At 47.7% G+C, this 27,407-nt stretch overlaps 2 protein-coding genes across 2 annotated transcripts; one reads left to right on the forward strand and one right to left on the reverse strand.

Annotated features, from left to right (window-relative positions):
* Positions 1-259: 259 nt before the first annotated feature.
* HSPA4 (heat shock protein family A (Hsp70) member 4) lies at positions 260-15,961 on the reverse strand. The gene is made up of 19 exons (XM_064724731.1): positions 15,766-15,961; positions 11,871-11,928; positions 10,130-10,270; positions 9,807-9,929; positions 9,251-9,350; positions 8,731-8,864; positions 7,186-7,430; positions 6,730-6,806; positions 6,307-6,458; positions 6,078-6,184; positions 5,593-5,726; positions 4,984-5,165; positions 4,539-4,625; positions 3,883-4,035; positions 3,325-3,450; positions 2,496-2,603; positions 2,098-2,217; positions 1,539-1,700; positions 260-1,364 (listed from the first exon to the last, which is right to left on the reverse strand). The coding sequence occupies exons 1-19, from the start codon at positions 15,870-15,872 to the stop codon at positions 1,167-1,169; spliced, it is 2,514 nt and encodes an 837-aa protein (XP_064580801.1). The 5' UTR covers positions 15,873-15,961; the 3' UTR covers positions 260-1,166.
* Positions 15,962-18,491: 2,530 nt separating this feature from the next.
* ZCCHC10 (zinc finger CCHC-type containing 10) lies at positions 18,492-26,620 on the forward strand. Its single transcript, XM_064725088.1, has 4 exons — positions 18,492-18,634; positions 20,475-20,636; positions 23,367-23,408; positions 26,181-26,620. Exons 1-4 carry the CDS (start codon positions 18,594-18,596, stop codon positions 26,452-26,454), a joined length of 519 nt encoding a protein of 172 aa, XP_064581158.1. The 5' UTR covers positions 18,492-18,593; the 3' UTR covers positions 26,455-26,620.
* Positions 26,621-27,407: the final 787 nt, after the last annotated feature.

Raw genomic sequence — 27,407 nt, forward strand, 5'->3', positions numbered from 1 at the left:
GCTGTGATTCATTGCAGGGAGCTTAAACTCACACCCACCGCACCCATCCACACCCCGCGGGAAGCCGCACAGCCCCGGAGCAGCCCGGCAGGGCTCCCCGCACACCCCAAGAACCAGGGACATACAGCCCTTCCCTCCACCCCGGCCCCTCTGCATTGCAATCAACAGCTGCAGCAGGTGATCCAGTAGAATCCAGTGCATTTATTTCTTGCAATAACTGAATGGGTGTTTTTCAGCTTTGGATTTTAACACATACAAATTAATTTTTGCAAGTTTAATGACAATCAGTACTAGAAGCAATTCATTGTATAAAGCTCATAGAAAAAACAAAACAAAACAAAACAAACCAACATATCCATCAGTTCTTGGTTTTCCTGGAAAAAAAGAAACCAAAACAAAAAACCAAGCATTCCAAATGAAGGCCTCGTGGAAGCAAGCATACCCCTGCCAGAAAAAGTTAGGAACAAGTCAGAATCAACTATCAGCATAGGCAGCTGAAATACAAGTATTCACTCTTTCTACAAGCAGCTAATTTAACTAAAGACAAGGAGTTTACAGGGCCTAATTAGCTGGGGAGTTTGTGAGAAACCCACTCCCCTGTCCAGGAGCACATTCTGAGTCTGATCTGCAGTCTGGGCTAAGGAATAAAGGTGCTGATGAGCCACCCCCTGCTCTGCAAACCTCCTGTAACCATCAACTGTTCCAGTGCAAATCAGAGTGAGTCCAGAGCAGGCATTCACACTAAACCAAGAGCAATGGAAGACTCTGCCTTGGCTCTCCCCTGCCCTCCCTGGAGTGCCAGTGCTGCAATCCCCAGGGAAAGGGAAGAGCAGGGTGCACATCAGACTTCAGATGTTGCTGTCTCCCTCCTTCAAGGGAGAATTGACTCAGCCTGGACATTAAAAATGGAGAAGCAGCTTATGGCTGTTCCTAGAGGTCTAGTTAGACTACCAAAACTTCTAAATACAATCAATAAAGGCAAACACTGCTGAGCTGAGCGAGTCCTTCGCCACCTCCGTGTTCTGACCTGCTGCCCTGCCCAAACCTCTCCAAGAGTTACCAAGAGTGCTGTGGGATTCACTTGCTTCAGTTTGTATTCAGAACGTACAAAGTTGACAACTTAAAGCTTTATTGTAGTTTGCAATAATATAAACAAGTGCTGAAATTCAGTCAATGTCCATTTCTGGAAGCTTCTTGTCGGTGGCTGTGGGGGCAGCGCCCTGCTCGGGGGGCTGGGCCCCGCTCCCGGCGTCGCCCTGCCCGTCCAATGGTCCGTTGGCTTCCGTCGCCTTCTGCTCCTCCTTCGGCAGCTCCACCTTGGGTTTGGGCTTGTTCACTATGGGGTTACAAATACTTGCCAATTCCTAGAGAACACAGAAACAACACAGCCTTAGAAATGGTTTTATCTCCCACAGTTTAACTTTTGAAACCACTGTTGGGAATACTCCAGTTGAGGGCTGATGTTCCCTGGTACTTTTGAGATTTCTCATAAACACAAAAACTCATGGAAATACAGTGAGTTATGCAGAAAAACTTACTTTTGCTTTAGACTGTATTTCTTTTGCTTTTATAACTGGGTCCAAAGTAAGACTCCTCTTGTTCTGAAGGTTGAGGTTGTTGTTCATCCACTCCATGGCTTCATTGGTGCTCTTCTCCACCTTTGCCATGTCTGCTTCATCGAGATGCTCATACAGTTCATCCTGCAACACCCGAACAGCAGCAGCTGCGTCAGTGTTTGAGCACAAACTGCATCCTGATTTCCTCAAAACTGAGTTTGAGGAAATATACTAAAAGACCATTTAGCCAAGAGCTGTTGTGGTTAACAAATCAACAGAACTGATCACCCACAGCTCGGTAACCGGAGACTGAAGATCTCCTGCTGCTGGCATTTTGCCTCCATGGGGAAATCAACACCTGATTAAAAAAGGACTGAGATGTGCAAGGCCCAAAAGCCACTTCTGAAAAGATATTAAACATCAAGAACTCCTAAGCTCACTGGAAGGTTGCACCAGATTTTTGTCTGAAGCAGGTTACCTAAAATTCAGAAAATATTTGTACAATTTGCTTGCATTTTTCAGAAATTAAGTGTGAAAATACCTTTGCTTTGAATGCATGAACAGCTTTCATGTACTGCTGGATTTGCTTCCCCAAGTCCTCAAATGCTTTTGGTCTTTCCTCTGATTCTTGGAATCTTGCCTGAATAGGCTGACCCAGAGTCTGAAACAAAGCACAACAGGTATCAAAACTCACGGAGCATCACTGAGGGATCCTCAGGGTTTGACAGGACACATCAACTTTCCTGAGCTCCTCAGAACTCTGACTCTTCCCTCAACTGACAGCAAAGACTGAGGCTCCCTCAGCCCTGTTGATATAGGTCTGCTGGAGTCCTACTCCCCACACCCAATGCAGAGCAGGCTGCTGTTACCTCACAATCAGCAGACCCCACACAGCTCCTCCATGGAACAAATTCCCACGGGAATGCAAAAACCACTCACCTTCAGTTCTGCCAATTTATCAATGTATATTTGTTTGGGCTGGTCTTCACCATCTTCATAAAGCCAATTTTCTGTGTCTTCTAGCTTCAGTGTGAAGCTATTGCGGTCCTGCAGCAAGGCACACAGAACAGGCAGGTGACACCATTCATTAGGTGACAAGTGGCATTAAATGGTACCTGGAACCTTTCTGCAAGGCTTGTATTTTTAGAATATAAAGAACTCTGTCTGGAACTCTTTATCCTATTCTAGTGAAACATAAGAAATAAAATATTCTTCTGCAGAGCTTTGTGGTGGATTCCAGGCCCAAGGAAGAGCCATGTGTGACAGCCACAGTTCAGATCAAACACTGTCACATCAAAGGATTTTTTGTCCCCCGCACGCTTGCATTGTCACTACATGAGCAAGCCTGAGAACAGAGGGAAACTCTTCTTTTACAAATGTGCCATAAATGTCACCTGGCATGTCCCAGTCTGGGCTCTGCAGACACCTGGCTGGCAAAGCTCCACTGCAGCCAATGGAGATGCAGCCAGGTGCTCAAAGATTCATCCCTAGAAGCAGAGTTAAATCCATTGCACACCAAGCTCCTTCAGCACAACAGGGAAAGCTGACTAATAGTGCCAAGAGATTTTTAGGCAACCAGTTCAGATACAGGTGCCCAAATTTAGTAGATTATCATCAGAGCCAGAAAGGTTACAATTATTTCTTTAAATTTAAAGTTTGAAGATGTAACTTATATAAATATAGTATGTGATACAGGCCAAGAGTCACTAAATCCAACTGCTGATTGCACCTGTACAATGTGGCAGGACAGTCAAGCAGCAATACTCACATCCTCACTGACGAACTTCTCATAAACACCGCAGAGTTTGTCTCTCATTTCATACACGTACTCCTCCACTGCATTCTTGGCATCATTCCTCTCCTTCTCCAGCTTATCCTGCATTATCATCTTACCCTGTGAACAAAGTGTCAAATTAATTGGCTAAAAAGCTCTTTTAACATTTATTTCCAGGACACCTTGTTAGCAAAGGCTCAAACCAGATCAAGATTTGGCAAAACTGTGATTTACAGAACACAGCACATGACTGAAAACTGATCTCAGTTTTGGTGTGATGTCCAGTACAGCACAGGACAATCCTCCTCCAGCTGAGGAACCTCCTTCACCTTGTACCTGCAGGTGATAGTGGAGGTTTTCTGCAGAATAGCCCTTTGAGAATGACAGCTCCCCTGACCAGCAGCAATGAATGTATTCTGCCTCCACGGGGCACTGTTGTGCTTGTTTTATTCTTTTTAATCCTTTCCTTGACCTTCCTTAACCATTTTAATGAAAAACAGCATTTCTGGAGACCAACAGGTGACATTTTTAGCTTGGGCAGGAAGAGTTTACCTCGTTCTCAATGAACAAGTTGAGCATGTCCTTCCCTATCTGCCACACCAGCTGGTTCTCGATGGGAAGGTCCACGGTGGTCGTCTTCACTTTGGCCTTCTTGGCCTGAGGTGGCTGATCCACTTTCTTGTCCTTTGAGTCAGCCTGAGAAGTCTGCATTGAAACAGAATTACATTCACAGTAAAAACAGCATCACCACTCAATTCAAGGGGAGCAGTCAAGATTTACATCAGAAAAACTGAGTTAGCACCTCAACAAGAGAACCAAGCACTCCCTGCCATTCTGACACATCAGCTGCTGAAGCCTGAGACAATTAATGCAGACAATTAATAAACTGACCTTTTCTGGGCACTCTGTATTCATAGGGGTTGGTGCTCATGGCAGAAACCTGTTCTAGTATTCAAGTTATTGAAAACTAGATGATTATTTCTTCCCTGAACAGGAGAGTTCCCCCATTTTATCAGTACCAGGTCACCTGACAGGTCTGCAGTTATCAGAGCCATTTGTGTCCTTTCTAAAGCTCTAATCACAATAGACCACCAGTGCACTGAAATAAATGTTCAGCTTCCAGAACTATGACAAAGGCAGCAGATGTGCTCACACTCCTCGTATTCTCACAAATCTCATGAAAATAAAGTCTCAAATGCTCCTCTTACCTCCATTTCTTCAGACTCTGCCTTATTTTCAGGCTGGGTTTGCTGTTGCTCTTCAGTCTTTTGTTGCTCCTCGTCTACTTGCATCTTCTGAAATTCAGAGAGATCCAATTTCACACATTAAAAAAACACAGATCACTGCTTCAGTTCCTAGGCTGATCCCTCAACATCTCTAATGTTCTTTAGGTAAAACAAACAGAATGAAAACTGCAGGAATAAATTATGAGCTCCCAGTTTTTGCTCCAGCAATTCACAGCTCTATTAGTAAGAACTTGATCTACACCTCAAGTCCTGGTTTCAAGAGATCTGTCACTGGTGTAACATACAATGAGTACTCAGTCTCAGATTTCAGCTGTGGGCATGTCTAGTAAATCCTTACACATGTCTGAGCCCCTGCCAGCTGTGCTTTGTGGGGATTCTGAGCAGCTGGGAGCAGTGAGTCCTTTACCTCCTCCTCCTTCGCGTGCTGATCTGTCTCCATAGGCTCCTCATTCTCATCAGATTTATGAACCTCCACCAGAGATGCACTTGAAACACTGAAGATGCCATGGATATTTATTCTGACTTTGACTTTCACTTTGGAACTGGATCCATCTGTTTGAGGAGTGACCTTCTGAACCAAGAAGTGAGCTAAACAGAGAGAAAAAAACCAAACACTTTTGATTAACCTCAGTTCTGAATGCAAAGCAAACCCCGACTGCTGCTGACACAGCTCACTGCAATGTGCTCAGGGAATGTTAAAACCTACCCAAGTTGGAAAACCCAGATTTTTTACTCAGCAATGCTGGGGCACAGCTATTGGGAATTCTCTGTCAAACCTGGTGTTACTTTTATCAAAGCAAAAGACTGCACAACTCTCAGGGTGGCTCTTCAATTTGCTCCAATATTAGGATGCTCTTTTTGCCCATAAACTTCATCCTACTCCACCTATTTTACTGAAAATTCCTTTGAAATATTGTCCTGGGAGCATTTGCAGTAGGCTGCATGTCCAGACTACATAATTAGACAGAAAAGGCTTGAAACACAGAAAAGATTTTTAGTACAAAATGGTGCTAACCTATAGCAGGGTCTGGGTAAGGCAGCTCCTTGGGGGAACTGTAGTAGGCCTCCAGAGTGAAGGGCTCCTTCCTGTAGAAAGTGAGGACCTTGGAAAAGGGAGCAGGGTGGTTCTTGGGGAAGACCTCACAGTCACTGCAAAAGAAAACACAGCCTGTGTTCAGTGTGACAACACAGCAGGTTCAGGTAACAAAACATTTCTAGATACTCTTAGGGAAAAAGCTTCCTTAAGAAGTGACAAGATCAAGTGTCCTGATCTTTCAGGTTAAGTAACGCAACAGCCACGCAGAGGCACCAAATGCCACTCAACCTTGGTTTTGTTTTCTGCCATCATTAACTTCAGAAGTATCAAAACTGGAAGTGTTAAATAGGCACTTAACCCTGGAAATACTCTGTTCTAAGGGTATTTATTGACATTTGTTATTTACTCTAACCATCAGCAGCAATTTGAAGCTGTAACATGCAAGAAGATTGTACTGGTTGTACCTCAGGTCTTCCCCTGCTGGTGAATTCCATCGCAAGGAGATGGGGTACGGTATCAAATCAGTGATAGAAAACTCTCTCACTTTGAAAGCCGGGGACAAAATTGCACACTGCAAGAGCACAAAAGCCACATTACAGATGCTCAGACTTTAGGTGACCAAGCATTTCATTCAGCAAGTAGCTACTGATGCAGCTTAATATTCTCACAGCAAGAGCAAACAACACTTTTTACCTGCAGTGCACAGCCTCGTGCCACAGCCTCATCTGCATTCAGGGTCGTACTGACTTCTTTGCCAAAAAATTTACTGATCTTATCTTTGACAGCAGGAATTCTTGTGGTACCACCAACTATCTCTACTGCATAAATATCCTCCTTCTTCAACCCTAGAAAGGAGTCAGACAATAGATGAAATGTTTCTCTTTCACGTTAATACACCGACATCATAAACCAGAAGTTTTGACAGACCAACTTTAGGCTAAGTTTCTAAGCAGTAAAAGTTTCAGCTCTTAGCTTGAGTGAGAAAGTTTTTTAATCTTGTAACTCCTAAGCACAAAACCGTTGTTTGTGGTAAACCCTTGTGCCCAACACAGAGGCAGCCTGCACTCTGGCTGGCTCCTGTCTCATGCACAGCAGCCCCCACACAGCCCCACTTACTGGCTTGCTCCAGCACGCTGCGAAGGGGCGGCTCCACTCTCGCCAGGAGTCCTTCACACATCTCTAAAAATTTGCCTCTGTTGGAAGAATCCATAAACAAAGCTCCAGCACACCATAAGCAACATTGCAAACAGGATGCCCAAGCTGAAGGAATGCCACTTTCACTGTGTACTGCAGGGTTTTCTCTCCCCCACTCCTAGCTTTATACTTTATTATGTTCTCCCAGACAAAACCCGGTTCCAGTAACCCTGGCATCCTTTCAACATTCCCAGCCCTCCCTCCTAACTCAAGGCCACTGACCAGGCTCTAAACACTTTCATTTCTAGCTGCATTCCTGCACATGTTGTTCTTCGATTTCTCACCTCCCTTCAGCCCTAAGAGCTGGCACTTCATACCAAGTTTTTAACTGCCTGAAGGGCACTCTGAAGTGTCCCACTGCAGAGCAGACAGAGATACCTGTTCATGGTTCCAGACACATCTATGTCATTCATGAAGCACTCGATGTTCATGGGCAGGTCAGAGGCATTGGCACTCATCAGCTTCTTCAGCCTCTCACACTCCTGGTACAGCCTCAGCAGCGCTCGGATCTTGGACTTGATGTCCAGTTTGTATTTCTTCCCAAACTCCTCACAGAAGTATTCCACCAACACCTCATCAAACTTCCTGCCTCCCAGGGTTGTATCGAACGCTGTAGCAAGAACCTTAAAGGAAGGGAAGCCTTCAGTACCAGTTCAATGTGCCATTACCCAATGAAAGCAATCAGCAGTTCACATCAAAGCAGTGCTTTGTTTCAAATATAGTTCAACTCTAAGTCAAAGAAATCAGCCTTCCTGGAATGAGGTGACAACTGCTTTAAAAGGAATTTAGGGAGATTGGGCAGGACTTAGAAACACAATCTGTTCCATAGCTGGTGCTGGGAGCAGATCTCTGTTCCAAATTCTGCTTAGCCACTGTCAGTTTGAGTCATATCCCAGTTTAATATTTGATGCCTCCTAAGGGTGGAACATGCTTACCCAAAGCTAAAAATAAAACAGGAAGAAAATAAATTATATTAACTCTTAAAACAGGTGCTCCTTTTTGATGAAGGAATTATCTGCAAAGAACACCTGTAGTCCACCCACCTCAGCTCATTCTGCTCTGTAAACACACCAGGAATTAATTTTTTTAGGAACAGAAATCATTACCCTCAATAGCCCTTCAGATGGCTTTGGCCTCTACACTGGCTAACAGCCCTGCACTCTGGGCCCCAAAGCATCCTTTCCACACTGCCATGGCTTCCAAGTTTAAAAATCAAATCCAAGAGAAACATAAAGGTTACATTTCCTCACATAAATAGAACTATGAGAAAACAAGTGTTGTCAGAACATTTCTCTGCTTTTCACTATCTATGCTTTAAATTCTGCATCTGTTTCTCCAGCCAGTCATGAGAAAGGTATGGTAACTGCAAAGTCCAGATTGTAATAATTAACAATAATAATAAAATGCCAGTAAGAAATGTTAGTGTTTGCTGCAAAACAGCTTTGGCAGTGTACACTCACAAATACACTGCCATCTGCTGAGCTTCCACTGGCAGCTTAAAGCAATCAGGAATGATTCTTCATTGTACATGAGCACCACAGCGAGGGCTCAGAAACAATGGCTGTCACTTACACCACTGCAGGAATTCCTGCTTCAACACCAGATCTCATGACTGAACTGGAGTATTTTTCTGAAAGCAGCACAGTCAGATATGATAATTTCTGAATAAACCATTTAATCCAGGTTTTTTATTCTTTGCCAGAGTCTGCTGATTAAGGCATGTTTGCTTCCTCCACACACTGCTCAAAAGCTCTCTAGTTCCCTGCCCCACTTTTTGCTCCAGACAAAATACAATTTTAAGAAAAAGACTGAGCTGTGTGGATGCCCCTCTGTGAAGCCAGGCAGGCTTGCCTGCCACAGTCCATGGGTGTGCTGATGAATGTTCTACAGATAATCAAAATGGATGTGTAACAGCTTGTTTACTTTCAGTTTGCCTTTGTTGAATGCACAAACAGAAACTTGATATGCAGAATGCCCCATGTCCACAAAAACAACGTTCCGTGGCTTTTCTTCCAAGGTAGGCAGGTCTGGCTTATAGATCCCATATGCAAGTGCAACTACAGAAATAAAAGCACAGTTAGGACACAGAGCTTTGTAATTGTCAAGAAATAAGTGGTAATCAGGAATCAACATTAGCATTTCATTGTGCTCCTCAAGCTACAGACACTGAATAAACAGAATTCTCAATGCTAAGGAAACACAGAAGAACATTAAACAGTACCACCCCTCCCTCAGCTGCATTGAAACAGATATTCACCAAATATTGTTATGTCTTTGTATAACAATGAAAAAACAGACCTGAATTTAAGAAACTTTCTGATCAACTCATCTATTCCAAGTGTATACAACCAGCTGTAATTCCAGAAAGCAAGGCTCACTGGCAGAACAAAAGCCTTTTCATGGAGTAAAACTGCAACACTGAGTGAGGCACAGGAAGAATTACCTGCAGTTGTTTCATTGATTAGTTTCAGACAGTTGAGACCAGCAATCTGGGTAGCATCCATCACAGATCTCCTTTCTGCATCTGTGTAGAAACAAGGAACCTGCAAGGAGGTCAGAGAGCCACTATTAACATCATTAACATTTCCAGGAGCCACCTTCAGGAAACAGTGACAAGGGAGGACAGGACAGTGAGCTCAGGGAGCACAGGCCTCCTTCAAACACAGCGCTCATTTCAGTTGCAACAGAAGAACAGCAAAAAAAAAATTATATAAAGACAAAGTTCCTTTTTCTATTCCATATCACAAGCCACTCATTTCTGGAGCACGTAATCAGAAATAGGAATCAAATATTATTTAGGCTGCTAATCAGCTGCCTTTTAAGACCACTAATGATACAAGTCTAGTTTCCAAGAGGTGTAAGATTCAGTTTAAACAGAAAAGAAGGATACCTGGACATTCAAGTTTACTGGTCAATTGAATCAGATTTAATTTAATGCTGCAGCACTTCAGTTCAGACAGTAACTAAGTTCTGTGTGTTTTGTTGGATTCCATACTTACAGAAACAACACAGTCAACCACAGGCTTCTTAAGAGCATTCTCAGCAGTCTCCTTTAATTTGGTCAGAAGCATTCCTGTCACCTGCTCAATTGTAAAGTTTCTTTCTTCTTCCATATACATGGCCTTCAAATAAAAATTGTGCACACTCATTACACTGCAGTGGAACCCATGCACCATCCCCATTATCAGCCTTTTATTCCCTTCCCTATTAAGGCTTTCCATTCAAAAGAGAACACAAACCACAGTGAGCAGATTCAAAACAGAGAAATAAAAGGAAACTTTATCAGTTTCCTCCTCTGGCTCCTCAAACATGCCAGACTTACCCTGATGCCAGTTGAGCCTGTTGGCAGCTGGACAAGTTCATAGGCAAGGCTTGCTTTTTCAGCTTGAACAAAGGGATCTGAGAATGCACGACCATGAAATCTTTTAAAACTTTGTACTGTATTCTTTGCATTTGAAATAACCTAGAGGAAAAGAAATCTTTAATACAACGTGGCAGGGGAACATCTGAATTTCAAACAGAAGACAGAGTTTTGTTCTCATGCTTCTCCCACCAGAGTATTTTTGTCATTTGTATCTTAACAGCATCTGGGCAGGTGCTGGGAGGCAACTTCCCTCTGGTTGCTCAGGGAACCTACAGCAATTTGAGATGGAAAATAAAATGTACACTAAAAACTGAGCCAAGTTTATAAAATATTGATTACAACACACTCAAATTTCATAGTGCACGTGTAGGAAACTGTTTAGAACTGTTAGCAAAATCTCGTTCCCGCTTACCTGTTCTCTACCCTCTACCTTCTACAATCAGTGACTGCCCAAACATAACAAGCACATGGATGTAAACTCCAGCTCAGGTTCATCACATGCACATGACACTCAACACACAGATATTCTCACAAAAGACCTCTCAAAAGGACCTGCTCATGAAGCTTTAGGAGGTCAGCAGCACCTTGATTTAACTGACAAAAGGTGAACTGACTTTCATTACCAGCAGAGACCAGCACAGAGAAGTGAAAGCCCATCCCAGCTGGCTTCACACAGCACAAGTGAAGGGAACTGTCACTGACAGCAGAGCGAGGCACGCACTGAAAACCACAGGCACTGAGAGAGCAGACAGGCACTGTTCCACAGAGTTACCTGGGGTCTGGGCTCAGGCAGCTTCTACCTCCTAAGTAACTTGGCCTGGATGTCTCTAAGTTTAGTCAGTGCAGGACACACTCATCTCTACAGGGCTCTGCACCAATGGGTTTCGTTAAGCTAAGCAGACTCAATTCCAGAAAAAACAGCTGTGTCTGGTTCTAGTACAGTTGTGCTGTCCTTGAGTAACATGGCTGCGTCCAGGGATTTTTGTATTTTAGGTAAAAAATCTTCCCGCATCTCTAGGCTTTTTAGGCTAAGAAAAAACAACTGTTTGACTAGTTACTTCCTGTAGAAGACTTGAAAAAAATAAATCATCTTTTATAGGGGTTACTTACACAGCAACATAAAATGTGATACAGCAAGACCCAAACACCATGAGTAGGACAAATCTCCTTAACTTCTTCCCAGTCCTTAAATTACATTTATCTGCCTACAGCAACAGAAATTCAGACTATGGGCAAGAACACCCAAGAGAGATATTTAGGTCGCAACTCAGCCACAAAGGGTCAAGAAAGCCCTATCTATTTACACTCAAATATGCCTCCTTTCTGCCAAAACCATGCACTTAAGGGAATTCTATAGAACAGTCATGTAATTAAAAGCCATCATAAAGCACAGGGACTGGAACAAACTAGGGCAGGGTGAAGCACCACTTGTGAATTCAGGTTCACAACTTGAAAAAAAAATTAGTAGTTATGAGAATTTCTTAAGAGGCACAGCTTTATTTTGTACACTTCATTATGTGCAAGGATCAACCCTGAGATTTCCCTGCCAGATGACAAAGCAGCAGCCCATGGTGAACAGCTGAGAGCAGCTCAGCTGTTCTCTGGTTAGGGAGGCACAGCAGCTCGGGGACATCTGTTATCTGCAGTGACAAACCCCACAGTGCTGCTCTGAAGTGTTCTACCCAAACCCCACACTCACCTGGCTCTTGGCTGCAGCACCAATGGAGCGATTCTTGGGCCCAAAGGATATACAGGCTCTGCAAGGGAGAGAGAGCTCAGTCAGTGACTCTACAGCTGCACATCTGCTGGGTAAAAATACTGATACTGTCTGCAAGGTCACTGTAATTCATATAATTCGGTCCATTAAAACCATTGGTCACTCGCTGCAATCTGTGCATGGAAGGTTCTGTGGATTCTGTGAAAAACAGGCACCATAACTGCATTTAAACCAGCAGCAGCCCTCCCTGCAGCACAGCCCAACCCCAGGCTCCCCCACCTGAGCACTGACTGGGCAGGGCCCTATGCCCGTGTCAGGATACACCGGCAGCGTAACACGGGGAACATTCGCCTGCTCACACACAAACACGAGGTAAATCAGGTGTTACAGAAATCATTCCTACATGTCTGCAGCACATGCTAACTAAGCTTTCCAGGTTAAGGCAAACCCTTCAAGGGCAGAAAGAAACCACCTGCAGAGAAAGCCTGGTCTTTCAGTTTCATCTGTACTCACTGAAACAACATGGGGCACAGAAAGAGAAATTATGTTTTGCTTTGTGACAGCCTGCAGTTCTGAATAGAGAAATTCTCCTTTCAGGAGAAATTCCTCAGCTGATTAAGCCTCTTGATTTACATATTTAACAAACTGTAGGAGCCCTAACAAAACAAAATCCAGCCCTCTAATCCAAGCTGTTCATACCACTGAGGTAAACTTGGTGGGGGGAGCCCTGCCATTAGGTAAGCAGATCTTTACTGCTCACACAACATGCCAGCTAAGTCTAATTAAGCTGCTCTCTATGCAGCAGGTTAAGAATCTGCTTTACAGCAGGGTGATGCCACAGGGCTGCTACACAAAACATTCCAGCTCAGCCTGAGGTTTGGAACTGGGTGTTCCAAGCAGAAACTAACCAAAACCAACCCGAAGGCTGGGTGACACAATTGCATTGGGTTTGTATTCCAATTTATAAACAACTTCACAAATGCTACAGGGCCTACCCCTAAAGTATGTGCTGCAACAGAATTAACATTTCTGAATAAATCTGCAGCTGTTTGAAACAACTATTCGTGACATTAGTTTAAAAATAAAAAAGCTGAGTTTGTGCTCTGCAGACCCTCAGGCCCACACCAATGAACAGGAGGTAAAAACCTAATGAGCCCAGAGCAGGGAGCTGGTTATTAATTCACTCTGGTCTCCTGAAAGGAATTAAGACATGAATTGTGCCCTTCTCTTGGAAAAAACAAATACAGCTACTTCACTGCTGAATTTACAAATCAAGGCACCCTAACACAAATGCACAAATTTAGATGAGAGCCCTGGCAGGGACCCAGCACAGAAGTGAGTGAAATTAGGAAGAAGGGAGAGAAGGAAGAATTTTCAACCAGTCTCATTCCCCAGATCAGTTCACAAGAACCAGTAAACTCATGAAATACAAATTACACTATTACACAATTTCTGGGAGCTGAAAAACTAACCAGTGCACTTTAAGTAGAAACATTCACAGTGAAGGTCATCAGAGGTCTAATGAAACAACTTCAGAAAGTTAAAATCTCTGCTTCGCATACCTGGAGGCACCTGCTCACCCTCCCACCCACTGCCACTTCCTGTCCCCTGACAGTTCATGTCCCCTGCACTGATCACCAGCTCCAGAATGTCAATCACAATGATTTCACTTAACTCAAGGCCCTTCAGCCCTACAGAAATAATTAAACTATTTTTATTTCTCAGTTTCTACTACCTTTCTCTCTACCACTTTTCCCTGTCCAAAGACAAACACAGTTTGCACAGCTTTGGGATGTACAAGTTCAAATTTTACATCACTCCAGAAGAATCCAAGTACCAGAGCTGAAGGCAGATTCTGTGGGAGTGTCATCTGTGCCACTGAACTCAGCCCAATGCACTCAGGGGGGTTTATTTTAATAATACAAATTATTACAATAACACACACAAAACACAGTGTTTAACCCTGACCACGAGCCAGTGCCTGAGGAAACCTGTCACTACACCTTGCATGACTTCCCCCTGTAACAACTGCTCAGCGCTGATTTTTGAACCAGGCTTCTGATTCCAAGTCACTTAAAAACCATGCAGAAGTTCTTTTAATAGAAGGGTCTGCTTGCAGAATGCTTTTCTGCATTCCCTCAGAACTGCACCTGGAGATTAAGCCCTGCTAAAACCCTCTCATTTGCATTTTGCTCATTTTTTCCAATTTCACTTCAGGCTCCCATAACTGAAGTATTTCCCAAGAGATGCACCATGTCAGATATTTTATTTAGCTCATCTCCTTCAACAAGGGAGATTTGTGCTCATGTCTCAAATATACAGATATATTTATCAGCAGGACTTCAACTCCCTGAGGGTCAAATACCTACAGCTATTAGAAACCTGCTCTGATCCTCTCTACATTCAATATTTTCCCAGAACATCTAACCTTTAAATTTCCACGTTATTGAGAACACTTAAGAGATCTCCAGATACTCGGGCACACATGCTGAATTCAAAATTTCCTTCTCCATTTATTCATTGCTCAGAGACAGAGCAAGCAAACAGTGATGTATGGTCTAATGAGAAGCAAGGTCACTCTGGGCTTTCTGAGGTGATGTGAGGGATCTAAAACAGCCCAAACATCAAAGATGAAGCAGCTGTCTCACCCAGACAGCCACTTCAGGATCTGCTCAAATAAAGCCTCACTGCCACAGAGGGGAACTCCAGAAACAGTTTTAGGGCTAGAATTTACTGACCACATTGTACCATGGCATCATGGATTGAGAGGGACCTTGAAGTTCATCAAGTCCCCCTGCCACGGGCAGGAACATCCCCATTATCTGCTTGTTCCAAGCTTCGTGCAACCTGGCCTTGGGCACTGCCAGGCATCCAGGGGCAGCCACAGCTTCTCTGGGCACCCTGTGCCAGAGCCTCCCTATCCTCACAAGGAAGAATTTCTTCCCAATATCCAATCCAGACCTCCTCTCCATTAGTTTTGAAGCCATTCCCCTTGTCCTGGCACTGCAGGCTGCTGAGCAGCTTTCCAAACTCTGATCCCAGAACAAGCCACGGCTCACCCTAAGCCCGGCACCAGCCCAGCCCAGCTCAGCCCTCCCCGGTCCTGCTGTGCTGGGACCGCAGGGGAATGACAGCCGTGCTCCCAGAACACGGCGTACGAACACACAGGGAATTAAAGTCTGGCACTTCCAGCAGCCAGGGATGCTTTCCTCTACACTCACAGCCCCCGTCCTTCTAATCCAAGGGCAGAGCCCCGCCTCGGGGCAGACAAACCGGCCGTACTGCGCCGAAAGGCTGGGGGAGCCGGGGCTGCTCAGCCTGGCAATGAGAAGCTTGTGCGGACACCTCGGAGCGTCTTGCAGCGTCTCAAGGGGCTACAAGGAAGCCGGAGAGGGACTCTGCATCAGGAACCGGACTGACAGCACAAGGGGGAGCGGCTTCAGACTGAAAGAAGGGAAATTTAAATTAGATGTAGGGTAGAAATTCTTCCCTGTGAGGGTCAGGAGGCAGTGGCACAGATTGCCCACAAGAACTGTGGCTGCCCCATCCCTGGAAGTATTCGAGGTCAGGCTGGACGGGGTTTGGAGCAATCTGGGATGGTGGAAGGGATCCCTGCCCATGGCAGAGGGGTAGAACTGAATGAGCTTTAAGGTCCCTTCCACTCCCTTAGCATCCTATGATTCTGTGATCCTACGAAAGGCAGCTGAGCGGGCCTCCCGAAGCCCCCTTCGTGCTCACCGCGCTTTACCGCATCTCCGCGAGCACTTTACACCTCCGCTCCTCCCGGCCCCGCCACTTCCCTCTCTCCCCGGCCCCGCCACGCCGGGCCCCGCGGGCGCCTTGCCGCCGCCTCAGCGCGGCTCCCGGGCTCACTCACGGCGTGCAGCGGTCGCTGTACTCGTTGGCGACAGTCTCGATGCCGCCGGCGCGGGCCACAGCCACGTAGCAGCTCTGGAAGCCCAGGTCGATGCCCACCACGGACATGGCGGCGGCGCTGAGGGGGGAGCGCGGTACCGGCAATTCTCGAAAGATCCCGTCGGGCCGCGGCCGCGCCGGCGCTGAGGGCGGCCGAGATCTCGCGAGAGCGCGGGGCGCGCGGCGGGGCTGAGGGCGGGCGCTCTGGGCGGGCTCTGAGGGCGCTCGGCGCCTTCCCCTTTGCCAAAGTTCTTTCCTTGCGTCAGGAATGGCAGAAAAAGGCGACAAAGGCACAACTTGGCAGCACTGCAAAGGTCGCTGAGTTGTTGCCCTCAGTCCGAAGCGGTCGGTGCCACAGAAAAGTTGTTCAGTGAAACTTTTTCTTGGCCGTGATGTAAAGACCTGAGGGTGACAGATGTGGATGGGAACAGGGCACACACCATGAGATGTAATGATTTTACAAGTACAGTCTCTAGAAACACAGTTTTTGTAGAAAAGGACTTCAACGCCTTCTTAGAAGTTTTCATTTGCGATTCAGACATCACTTGAAATGTCCAAGGCCAGGCTGGACAGGACTTGGAACACTGGGATAGCAGAAGGAGTCCCTGCCCATGGCAGGGGTGGAATGAGGTGAGCTTTAGGGTCCTTAAAACACAAACCATTCTGGAATTCGTGTTCTGATCATTCCTGAATTTGGGGGATTGGTGGATTCATCTTAACACAAACCTAACCTTTATAGTTATATCTGTGAGTTTCGTGAAACTGAATGTTTAGGAATACTTTGAATTCCATGATGAAACACGCCAAAAGCTGCGTGGCAGTGCAGTGTGTCACCAACAGTGCGTTACCAAGGGCCCAGTGCTGTATTTACACGGCTGCTCCTTGTGTCAGTGACACAGAACACACACCCAGAGACACTCTGGGGCAGGCAGGAGGGACTCCTGCCCCAGAGCCATTGCCTGCCTCAGCCATTCCTCTCTGGCAGCTGCAGTGGGCTGGGAATTGCCTCAGGAATTGCAACATGGTACTAATGACAGAATATTAATGAAGGGTTTGACCTCGGGCATCCTTGTGATGCCTTAAGTTTTAGCTTTCATCTTTTCCAGACTGCGCTGCATTGGTTTATAACTCTGAACTCCCTATAAAGTGTCAGCAGTTCTCCTCCCAGCTCAGCCCCACAGAACAATCCTTTTCCAGCCCCACAACCAAGGACACCGCTGCAGCTCCAGCCCCAAAAGTGCAAACAACAGGGAATGGAGGGGAGCAACCTGGGAGGGTGGGACAGCATCACCTGGAGCTGGGATTGGACACTGAACCCCAGCATGGAAATGGACCCAAACTTATCAAAGTGTGAGAACTCGTGGCCAGGATCCATCTGGGATGGAGCCACGGCCGGGCTCTGGCACTGCCCAAGGTGTGTCCTGTAAAGGTTTTTTAATAAAAACTTATTTATTCCTGTAGCTCTGCCCAGCCTCTGCTCCAGGCAGCCTCTCAGGCATCGCCTGAGCTTAGCACGAGGTGCCAAGGAACAGCCCTGGCTGCTGCCCCTGTGTGGGAATGTTGTGCAGCCACAACCCTGGAAGCCCGGCGTCCTTTCAGGATTTTTCCAGAGGGAGCCAGGGAGCAGAGCCCGGTGTCAGAGGGGGTGGGAGCGCCCCGGAGTGACCCTGAGCTGGCACATGAGCCTGGGACTTGCCAGGGCTGCTGCCCTGGGCACAGAGGGAGCTGGGGGAGAGGGGCTCCAGCAGCCAGTCCTGGCCACACTCTGCTCCTCAGAGCATCCACCCTGGGCTTCGCTCAGGCCTGGGCATACTCGGGGCCGTGGGCACTCATGATAAATCCTTGCCTGGCACACCCAACACCCTCCTTTCCTGTGACCTGCAGAAGAAGCAGATCTGTGATTTCTCTGGAATCCAGCAGCACGGTGTTGTCCCAGTGTGCTCCCAGCAGCCCCAGCCTCAGTTTCCAGTTGATTGCCATCCCAGTTCAGTCTCGGAATTCATTAACGCCAGCCAAACACGACCATGAACGTGGCCTGAAAATAACCCCTGCCTGCTGGCTGTCCCTGCCTGCTGGCTGTCCCTGCTGTCTGTCCCTGACTGCTGTCTGTCACAGGCGCTTCCTGGGGCTGCTGGAAATAGCCCTCAACGTCACCCGACCCGGGCTCACTGGGCTATTCCGGGATATTCAAATAGGAGAGGGCTTTGTGATGCCCTGCGCTGAGGGATGTGCAGGCAGCCTGCCCCAGGCTCTGACACGGATAAATCACACCGAGGATAACCCAGCTCTACAAAACCCCACCTCCCTGTGCTACCAGCGTTACCCAGGAGCCGTTCCACCAGCTCCTTTAGGTTGGGAATTTGCAGGGAAATAAATATTATTTATATTTAATATTCATATAAATGTTTATACCTGATAAATTTAATATACTTATAAATATATTATTTATATTTAATATATTTATAAATATTTATATTTAACAGGGACAGGGACCAGAACACGAAAAGGGCCCGGGCCCGGGCGCTGCAATGACATGGCGAGAGCGGCAGGGGCGCTAGAGAGTGCGGGCCGGCGGGCGCTGCCGCTCTGGCCGCCGGAGGACTCATTCTCTATGGTCTAGGAGGTCTCGCTCTCTATGACCCTGGAGGTCTCATTCGCTCTGACCCCGGAGGACTCTCTCTCTATGGCGGCCGCGCCCTGCCCACAGGGCCGCATGTCCCGGCATGCCCCGCGGCCGCCACTCGTCCCGCCGTTCCCCGCGGCAGGCTCACTTCCGGCGCGGCCGTTAAGATGGCGACGCCCATGCACCGGCTGATTGCCCGCAGACAGGCGTGAGTGGGACCGGGGGGGCCGCGCGGGGCGGGCTCGGGCTGAGGAGCGGCGGGCACCGATGGGGCCGCGGCGCCCGGCGTTTTCCCGGCGCTCTGCGGCCTCCGCGCCGCCGCGCTGTGTCTCGGGAGGGGGCGCAGCTCGGCTGACGGGAAACCGCCCCAAAACACGGCTGGGGCCAAACGGTGGCGGCCTCGGGTGTCCGTGCACCGCCGGGGCTTGGACTCGAGGGTCGCGGTGGGTCCTTTCCGCTCAGGGTGTCCCGCGAGAGCGGCGGTGCAGAGGCTGAGGGAGTTGTTGGCCTTGGGCGCTGCCGTGGGGAGCGTTGGGAACGGGAGCGGGGCTCGGGAGGAGCTCCCGGGGTCATTCCCTTGCTCCTCGTCACAGACCCAGCAGTTCAAACGTGAAACAGGAACCTTCAGGTTCATGTTGTTGTGATGAGTTTGCGGGGCTGTCAGAACGGCAGAGAAAAGCCAAGCGAGCGATTCTTGCTCAGACGGGGATGTTGCAATCCAGGAATTCCCTCAGCACCGAAGGGATCCGATTGCAGAGCCCTGGAACGAGGAAACCACACTTTTGCTTTTCTGTGCAGCAGATATGTGTCCCACTCCCGTGGGGTGCTGGCGTTGGTTTTTCAGCTTTTTGTTTGACAAACACGGGTTTGGGTTTGAGTGAGGAGGAGGAGAGGGAGCCATCACTGCTGAGTGTAGCTGCTGTGGCCAGGAGCCTTTTCTGCTCATTCCCAGATAGTCTGGCTCCTGCCCGAGCCCAGGTTCATTGTGCTCTGCAGGTGGGAGTTTAGTCAGATTTTCGTGCTGCTTTAGCTGAGTATTTCTGAGGGATGAATGTTCAGCACAAGGTTCCCTGTAGGAGCTGGCTCAGAGAGTGGTGCCTGAAGCTGAGGGAGAAGCAATTCCCAGCCTGGAAGAGGGGAAGTGCTCCCTGCTGGTCTCTCACTTCATCCTCACACATGGGGCTGGGAGCTTCCTAGGTCAGCCAGGCTGCAATTCTGAGAGTTTAGGCGGGCTGGCCTTGAAAAGTTCATGTTTTGGTGCTTGGAACAAAAACTGAAGATGGCAGGAGGAGGCAGCAGGGGTAGGGAGCTGAAGTGGCACAGCCCTGAGCTCAGGGCTAATTTTGGCTGTGACCTTGGGCTGCTCCTGGCCTGGGTGAGTTCCCTTCTTTGTAAAGGAGGAGAGCAGCTGGGACAGGAAGCAAAACAGCTTTGTAGAGCTTCAGAAAAGCAGCTTAAGAGCTCCAGCATGAAAACAGGAGGGCTTTCCCTTCCCTGATCACTAAAAACACCCACGGGATTTTGGCAGAGTGAGACCTGGAATGGAGTGTGCAAAGTCCCTGCTGCTGCAGGTGTTTGGGGACAGGCAGCCAGGGAGGTCTGCACAGAAGGAGCAGGAATCTGATTGTCCCAGAGATAAACCTTGTGCCAGGCTTTAGCAGCTCCTGGTGGAGCTTATTTGGATTTCCTGGGCTCTGGGTGAGAGTTGGGCACTCTGGGACTTGGGTGTTACATTTCAGGAACTGGAAGTGAAGCTGCTGCTCTTTGTTCTAAACCAGAATTTCAGTGATTTCCCTGCAGCTGTTGGATAGCAGCAAAGTGAGCAGTGTGATTGTTCCCTTGTACAAATGTTTTAATTAATGAAGATCTGTCTGCCTGAATTCTGTGTCTGCTTGGTGCTACTGCCCATGTCCTGATTCAAAGGAAAACCTGTGAGCATCTGCTTTAACCATAGCTTGATTAAAACTGCATGATAAAAACCTAAATGTTTTTTCACTGTGTAGAGCTGACCTGGAATGAGTTACTTAAGCAATTCTGCATTTTTCTAGGGAGGCCAACAAGCAGCATGTGAGGTGTCAGAAGTGTTTAGAGTTTGGCCACTGGACATATGAATGTAAAGGGAAGAGAAAATACCTGCACAGGCCTTCCAGGACAGCTCAGCTGGCCAAAATCCTTAAGGAGAAAGAAAAGCAACTCCTGCTGCAGCAGAGGTAAGACTGGCAGATGAAATGTCTGCTTTGTGATTGAAATAAAAGATGTTGTCCCAGACCATTTTCTGTGATCTTTTCCTCCAGACTGTGGAATGTGTGCTTGATTTAACGTTGGAGCTGATTTGTGTGTTAGGTGAATTATGTACACTCAGGTCTCAGAGAATTGAAATCAACATTTTAATTTCATCAACACCTGCTCATCTGAAATACATTTAAAACTGTTTTGGTCTGTCTGAAACAAAAGCCATGCACTGAGCCAAAGTTAAATCACTTGGAGTAATTGAGCAGTTTCCTGAATTCCTTGCCTGTTTGATTTCATGTTTCTGTGCTGTCCAGGCAGTGAAAGCTGTAGGTTCATTTCTAGCACAGCAGCAATTCTTGCCCTGTGTCCAGATGTGCTGCTCAGAGCTGCAGTTAAACCTGGCCCTGCTGCAGGGCTGAGACAGGTGAGGGAGAGTTGGGTTATCAGCTTTAACCAAGCCTGAAGTGAAAACAGCTCACTGAATTGCACAATTATTTCCTCTGGTGACAGCCCAAAAGGGGAAGGAGCAGAGGAACCTAAACAGAGCTCTGCCTGTGGCACCTGATTTCCTTTCCCCTTTGCCCTGGGAGTACATTTCAGTGTTTTCCCCAGGTTAATAATTGTTTTGACAAGCTGAAGTGATGCAGCACCGCAGTTTTCCATGCAGTTCCTGTGTCAGGGTCCTTTCTGCCGCTGCAGTTTGGCTTTGGGGGCTGCAGAGGGACAGGCAGGGTCATGCCCTGGGGTTGCTGAGGCTGCGGCCAGGTGTCCTCAGCACTGTCCCTGCCGGGATGGGAGCTGGGGAGAGCATTCCCAGCTCTGTCCCTGCTGCTGGCACAGGCAGGGGTGCCAGCTCAGGCAGGCAGGGCTCCCAGCTCTGAGGCACAGGGCTGAAACCCTGCCTGCACTGGGGACTCATTAGCTTGGGAGGAGAGGGGTGTAAAGTGATTGGTTTTGAAATGAATTCTCATCCAGTGAGTAATTGTGGAGTAATTAGAGTCACCAGTGTTGGAGATAGATCATCAGTGCTTGGGCTCTTACGCTTGGCTCCATCTGGAGGCAGAGTCTCTTCAGAGACTCATGATTTTTAGGCTAAGTTTGAGTTTAAAGCTCAGATTATTTCCTTGTTGCTTTTCTGCCCCTTTTCTGGTGGACTCTGCAGGTTACCACTGGAGGATGGTGAATTGAGGGTGCAGTTCCTTGTCCTGTCCTTGGGCCTGAACCCGAGTGTGGGATCACTTTGTGTGGGAGTTACAGGACTGGCAGTCTGGCACAGAAGGAGGTTTGGGGCACTTCCAGTGAGGGGCAGGTGCTGGGGAAAATCCTCTTGAGAAAGGAAGCCTGAGCAATCCCCAGGTGGGAGCAGTGCTTCATCTGCAGTTAAAGCTGGCCCAGCTGTCCCAGGGCTGCTGTCATGGGCTCCTCAGCTGTGCCAGAGGATCCTGTGCCTCAGCTGCCAGGGCTCTGCTTCCATGGATGAAGCTTTTTCTTCATGGAGAAACAATTTCTGGGTCACACTTGTGCTTTTTGGGGCACTCTGTGAGGTTCTCCTTGCCTTTGGAGAAGTTGGGTCTCCCACAGGTCTGCTTTGGCCAGCCTGTGTCACCACCTTTAAAGAGCCACGCAGGAATCATTAACCAGAAGGCAAACCCAGCCTGGAAAGGTCAATATTTACCCCCGACAGCCTCATCCAGGCTTTCCCAGCATGAACTCCTTTGCCAGTTGTCCCAGGCTCCCTGTGCTTGCTGTGCTGGCCCCTCTGGAGGTGTCAGTGACCCCCAGAGCAGGGCAGGGAGCTGGGGAATGCTCATTCCTGGGGCTGGTGGAGCTCTGAGCCAGCCCTGAGCTGGGTTTAGGGCTCAGTTTATGGAGGGAGTGTCAGAGCAGGTCTGGCCTGAGCTCAGTAGGAGCTCCTGGAGTAACTCTTGAGTAACCCTCACCTCACACACGAGAGGGAGGCACTCCCTGAGCTAGGTCCTGTCTCCTCAAAGGTGCTGTGGGGTTCAATTCTGTTCTCACAGGGACTCCTCCTGGTTACCTGCAGAGGGTCTGAGGCACTAGGAATGGAAATATGGATGGAAGGAGTTGGAATCTGAATATCAGAGAGTCTTCCCCTTGCTCAGGAGAGTGTGGGGACTCTGGAGAACTCTTGTGTGCTGATAATGTTTTTTCATACCTTGTGTGTGAAAATAAAAAAAATTGGAGAAATCTCATTTTTGTGGTGGCACACAAAGAACTTTCTTCTGTGGCACTACTAAAACTGTGAGGGGATGAACACTTGGGAGTCTGACAGACACACAGCTGGAAAGCAGCAATATAAATGGACTTTTCTATTTCTTTTTGCACTTGAAAGAAATGTGAAAGCTACGGGCTAAGTCAAGCTTTTACCCTTGATTTCAATCAATTCAGTTATTGCTACATGTAGTTACACACAACTGCTTTGTATCCTTTCCTTCTGTGCCTTTACATCCCAGCTGCTGCTGTCCCTACAAAATGATACAAAGGGGAGAGCAGAGCATAAATAGCACAGAAAATTAAGGGGGAATTGCTGGGGTTTCCTCCCCTGGCTCAGGTGGGTTTTGCTCTGCTTTGCACAGGACTGAGCTGCCCAGTGCCCTTTGAATATTAAACTCAGCCTCAGTGTGCTGCTATTTATTTAATTTTCCTATTGCATTAATCAAAGCCATTATCTTTCCCCCCTTAATTAGCGCTGGAGAAAGTGCTGCAGAAAAGAAGACCAAGAAAAAAAGGTATGTGGGGACTGGTGGGAGCTGGGCCCTGCACTGGTGGGACTGGTCCTGCTCTGGCTGTTCCAGCAGGACCTTGGGAGGAGGGTGGCAAAAGAACCTTTGTAAATAAGTTTTGGTTGTTCTGCTTTGAGGCTGTTACAGCTTTTGTCTGACAGGCATCTGGAGAATTTCTACTCCTCCCTGTCCAAAATCTCTCAAAAATTTATCTCTGTTTTTCTCCCTGCTGGTTTTCCTCCCCCTGCATGATCTTGCTGTAGGAATAAAAGTCTTCCCATTTCTGCCTCAGAGTCCATCAGGAGTCTGTGAAACAAGACTGGCTCAGGGGTTCTGGTCTCTCATTGCTTCTGTACTTTTCATTCCCTTCTCCTGCCAGTTCTCTCTCCCTCAAGCTTTGTCTAGAGGATGAAATAAAACATCTTAAAAAGCCCAACCCCAAAACCAAACAAAACCCCCTTGATCCCAAACTAAAGCAAAATCCAGGAAATGACCCTGGCCCTCCCCACGTCCTGGTTGGAGCCAGGAGCTCTTTTGCCATTGTTTGTACTTTACCTTGCATTAATGTTTACTTGGGAATTTGCTTTCCTAGCAGATGGAGAGAGGAGCAGGCAGAGCTGTGGCTGTAACTGCTGGAATGGTGCCGGGAGTTTCACACCAGGGAATGTCTGTCAGGAACAGCCCAGCATCTCTTCCCCTTCAGTGTCACTCCTGTGTCCCAGTCTGATCCAACCCAGCTTCAGGAGGTGTTTGAAGGCCAGGCCTTTGCTGTGTGTGGCAGGCAGTAAATAAGGCAGAGCAGATCTTTAAAGTGTTCTTTTTTCCAGGCTGTCCTGTGCAATGTGGTTTATTGCAATGAGCTGTCTCAGGGTGTTCTAGCAAGGGCTGCTTTCCCAGAAGTGCCAATTTATTGCTGGAGTTACTCAGGACTGGTGAGATCATGAATTTCCTGGTTTTGAGCTGGGCAGCTCAGGCCTCTTCCTGCCTCAGACACTGCAGCCTTTGCTGGCATAATTATTTACAGAATATTTGAGCTCCAAACCAGTGCAAAAATGGACAGAGCAAAAGGGTTCATGGGGATGGGGGTGGTTTGGGCACTTCTTCCTTGAAATTTTAAAACTCTTGTGAATTTGAGTTATTCTCCTGCTCCTATGCAAGCCCAGCATAATCTATCAATATAAATTCCTTTCCAGTCAGTTTGCTATTTAGATTTCTGTTATAACATGGGAAGAGTTAAATGTGGAGAATCGAGCATATTTATAAGTTCCAGATTTAAAATAAATCTGTAAAAGTTTGGGTTCTGGCAGGAGGAGCACAAACCTTTTCCACAGAGTGTGTTTGTTTTGATATAAACACTAATAAGGGAGCTCAGGCCTAACCAGAAAAACAGGCTGAGGCAGAGCAGCTGCTGCAGAGCCCTGTGACCTCAGGGGACAGAGCCACCTTCCAGGTGCTCCTTGGCCTCAGTGTCCCACCTAGAATGCCTGAATTCCCTGCCCTCCTCAGGCCCAGCTGTGGCTGTGCCCACAGTTGTGCCTTTTGGTGTCAGTGGCACTGGAAACCCCTGGGGTGCCAGAGCAGAGCAGGGCCAGCCTGGGCTCCAACAGCACTTGGCCCTCACAGGGACACAGAACCAGAGGTGAACTCTTGGAAACTGGTCCTGAGGAGGATGAGTGGTACCTACTTTAAAAGTTCTGTGCTTTCCCAGAGGTGTTGTGCTGTTTTTTCCCCAGAAAAGTCAGTGTTTAAGCAGCCCTCGTGGATTTATCAGTACTGAACAGTCGTTGTGTCTGCACACAGAGACAGCAGATTACAGATGTGTTACAGAAACTTCAGTGCTTTGTGGCTTAATCCACACCCACGTTTGTCAGCTGACAGGGCTGCTATGATGAAAAACCCTCACACTCTTCAGTAACCTTAACACAGGCACTTCCTGGGCTGTTACATTGAACCAAACCCTCTGATAAAAAATACTGCATTCATTTTCTAATGGGAACAAGATTCTGCATTATCATAATTTACATTTTTGGATGCTCTTTGATTGACTTTGGTGAGAAGGGAGGTGAATTAGTGTCTTGTACTTCAGGGAAAGATCTCTGGGTGAATTGAGTTGTAGTTTCTTGGAATTCCTATCACTTCCCTAAATCAGAGACATTGGTCTTGAAAACAATGGCCCCAGGAAGGGCTGAACATGATAAAAAAAAAAGCAAAGTATACAGAAACTTTGCTGTGTTCATCATTGTGTCTTAACCTTGGATTGTTTCCACCCTTCTCCTCCACCTGGAAAACACAAGCATCCTGTCGTGGCAGGTACTTTGGGTTCCTCTGCCAGGAGTAATCTAAGAAGTTTTTGCTGGGAGCAGCTTTGACCTTGTGAAATCTGTGCTGAAACCTCCCCTGGCTCTTGCAGTGGCAGAATTTCCCTGTTGCAGTGGTGAGGCAGGGACTGAGCCTGGCTCATTTTCCCCAGGGCTTGGCCAGTTCAGGGCTAGGAATCAGACCCTGGCCAGCTTTCCCTGCCTGCCCCTCTCTGCTGGGTTATTTCATGTCCTGGGGCCACCCTGCCATTGCTCAAATGGCCCAAATCCACTGTCAGGAGTGGAGAAGGGAGGGGAGGGCACAGGGATTCATCTGAGGTGCTGAGGCCTGGAAACTTCAATGGTGAGGTGTGGAAATTTTCAAGTAATTGATCTTTGGATTGTTGCAACAGAGCAGAGGGAACGCTGTGTGTGTGCTGGGCTCTGGCAGGGCTGTGCTCAGCTCTCTGTTCTCCCTCAGGTCCAAGAGTGTCACCAGTTCCAGCAGCAGCAGCAGTGACAGCTCAGCCAGCGACTCCTCCTCCGACAGCGAGGACTCCTCTTCCTCCTCCTCCTCCTCCTCAGACAGTGACAGTGAGGACAGCAACTCCTCCTCCTCCTCCTCGCCCTCCTCCAGCAGCTCTTCCTCCTCCTCTGACTTCGAGTCAGATTCCAGCTCCTCCAGCAGCAGCAGCAGCAGCAGCACAGACAGCAGCTCCGAGGATGAGCCCCCAAAGAAGAAGAAGAAGAAATAGCTGGGGAGGAGCAGGACTGGTGTGGAGTGAGTGACACTGCCCTGCCAGGGGCTGGACACACGGCTGCCCAACACTCAATGGTCAACATTTCTACTGCTCCCATTTCTAAGTGTTCTGCCTAGTTGTTCGTAGGACATGGAAGGTATTAAATGGCACGTGAGACTTACTGAGAGAGTATTTTTGTGGTTTATCCTTTTTTGGAAGATTTTACTTTTTTAGCTCCCAAAAAAAAAAATTTCTATCATCAGATTTGTTTATGAGAGCTAAAGTCCAGTAGCAGCTGAACCTGGATGTTTACATGCTGGAAAGCAAAAGCTTTTTTTTTTTGTTGCAGATTATGCTGTGCATCATGTGCTGTTCCTCTGTTAATGACAGCTTCACTTCCATTGAGAAAAATCCTCTAAACTGTTAAAAGCAGAAGTTTTTCAGTGCTGCTGTGGAGCTGTGGCATTGTTGGACCTGAATGCACAACGAGTCCCACACAGAGCCTCCCATCTCTCTGGTGACAGAGGGCTCTGTGCTGCTGAGCTTGTGTTCCAGTGGCTTTTCCTGATGCTTCCAGGTCCAGTCTTAACTGCAGCACCCAGCTGAGCTGTGTTGATTTGTCCCTGCTCGGTGTTGTGCTTGTCCTGCCCACAGGCTCTGCCCTGTGTCCTTGGCTGCTGTGTTGGAGGTGTTTGTGAGACACAGGGTTGGTGTTGGAGAGCAGCAGCTCGGTGAATCAGGGCTGCTGCTGCTTTAGGAGTTTCATCTTTGTGCCTTTTTTTGTAAATTCAGTGTTCCCCAGAGACAAGGGCTGGGGTGAGTGTCCTGCAGAACTCCATCAGAACATTCCCACCTGTAATAGGGGCAGCAAAACCAGAGAAATCATGACAAACAGAGCTGGGCACTGCTCTCACTGGATGCTCAGCAAAGAAGGGGCTCCCTGAAGCAAAGGGCTCAAAGGGAAGTGC

Source organism: Zonotrichia leucophrys, chromosome 13, assembly GCF_028769735.1.
Source record: "Zonotrichia leucophrys gambelii isolate GWCS_2022_RI chromosome 13, RI_Zleu_2.0, whole genome shotgun sequence".
NCBI classification, from domain to species: Eukaryota; Metazoa; Chordata; class Aves; order Passeriformes; family Passerellidae; genus Zonotrichia; species Zonotrichia leucophrys.

Coding starts and splice junctions, on each gene's coding strand:
- ZCCHC10 (XM_064725088.1), top strand. CDS start 18,594: ATGGCGACGCCCATGCACCGGCTGATTGCCCGCAGACAGGC. Junction 18,635..20,474: donor CTGATTGCCCGCAGACAGGC/GTGAGTGGGACC, acceptor GCATTTTTCTAG/GGAGGCCAACAAGCAGCATG. Junction 20,637..23,366: donor CAACTCCTGCTGCAGCAGAG/GTAAGACTGGCA, acceptor CCCCTTAATTAG/CGCTGGAGAAAGTGCTGCAG.
- HSPA4 (XM_064724731.1), bottom strand. CDS start 15,872: ATGTCCGTGGTGGGCATCGACCTGGGCTTCCAGAGCTGCTACGTGGCT. Junction 6,459..6,729: donor CAGCGTGCTGGAGCAAGCCA/GTAAGTGGGGCT, acceptor ACTCCTTTCTAG/GGTTGAAGAAGGAGGATATT. Junction 4,626..4,983: donor AGCACGCGAAGGAGGAGGAG/GTAAAGGACTCA, acceptor TCTGAATTTCAG/AAGATGCAAGTAGACGAGGA.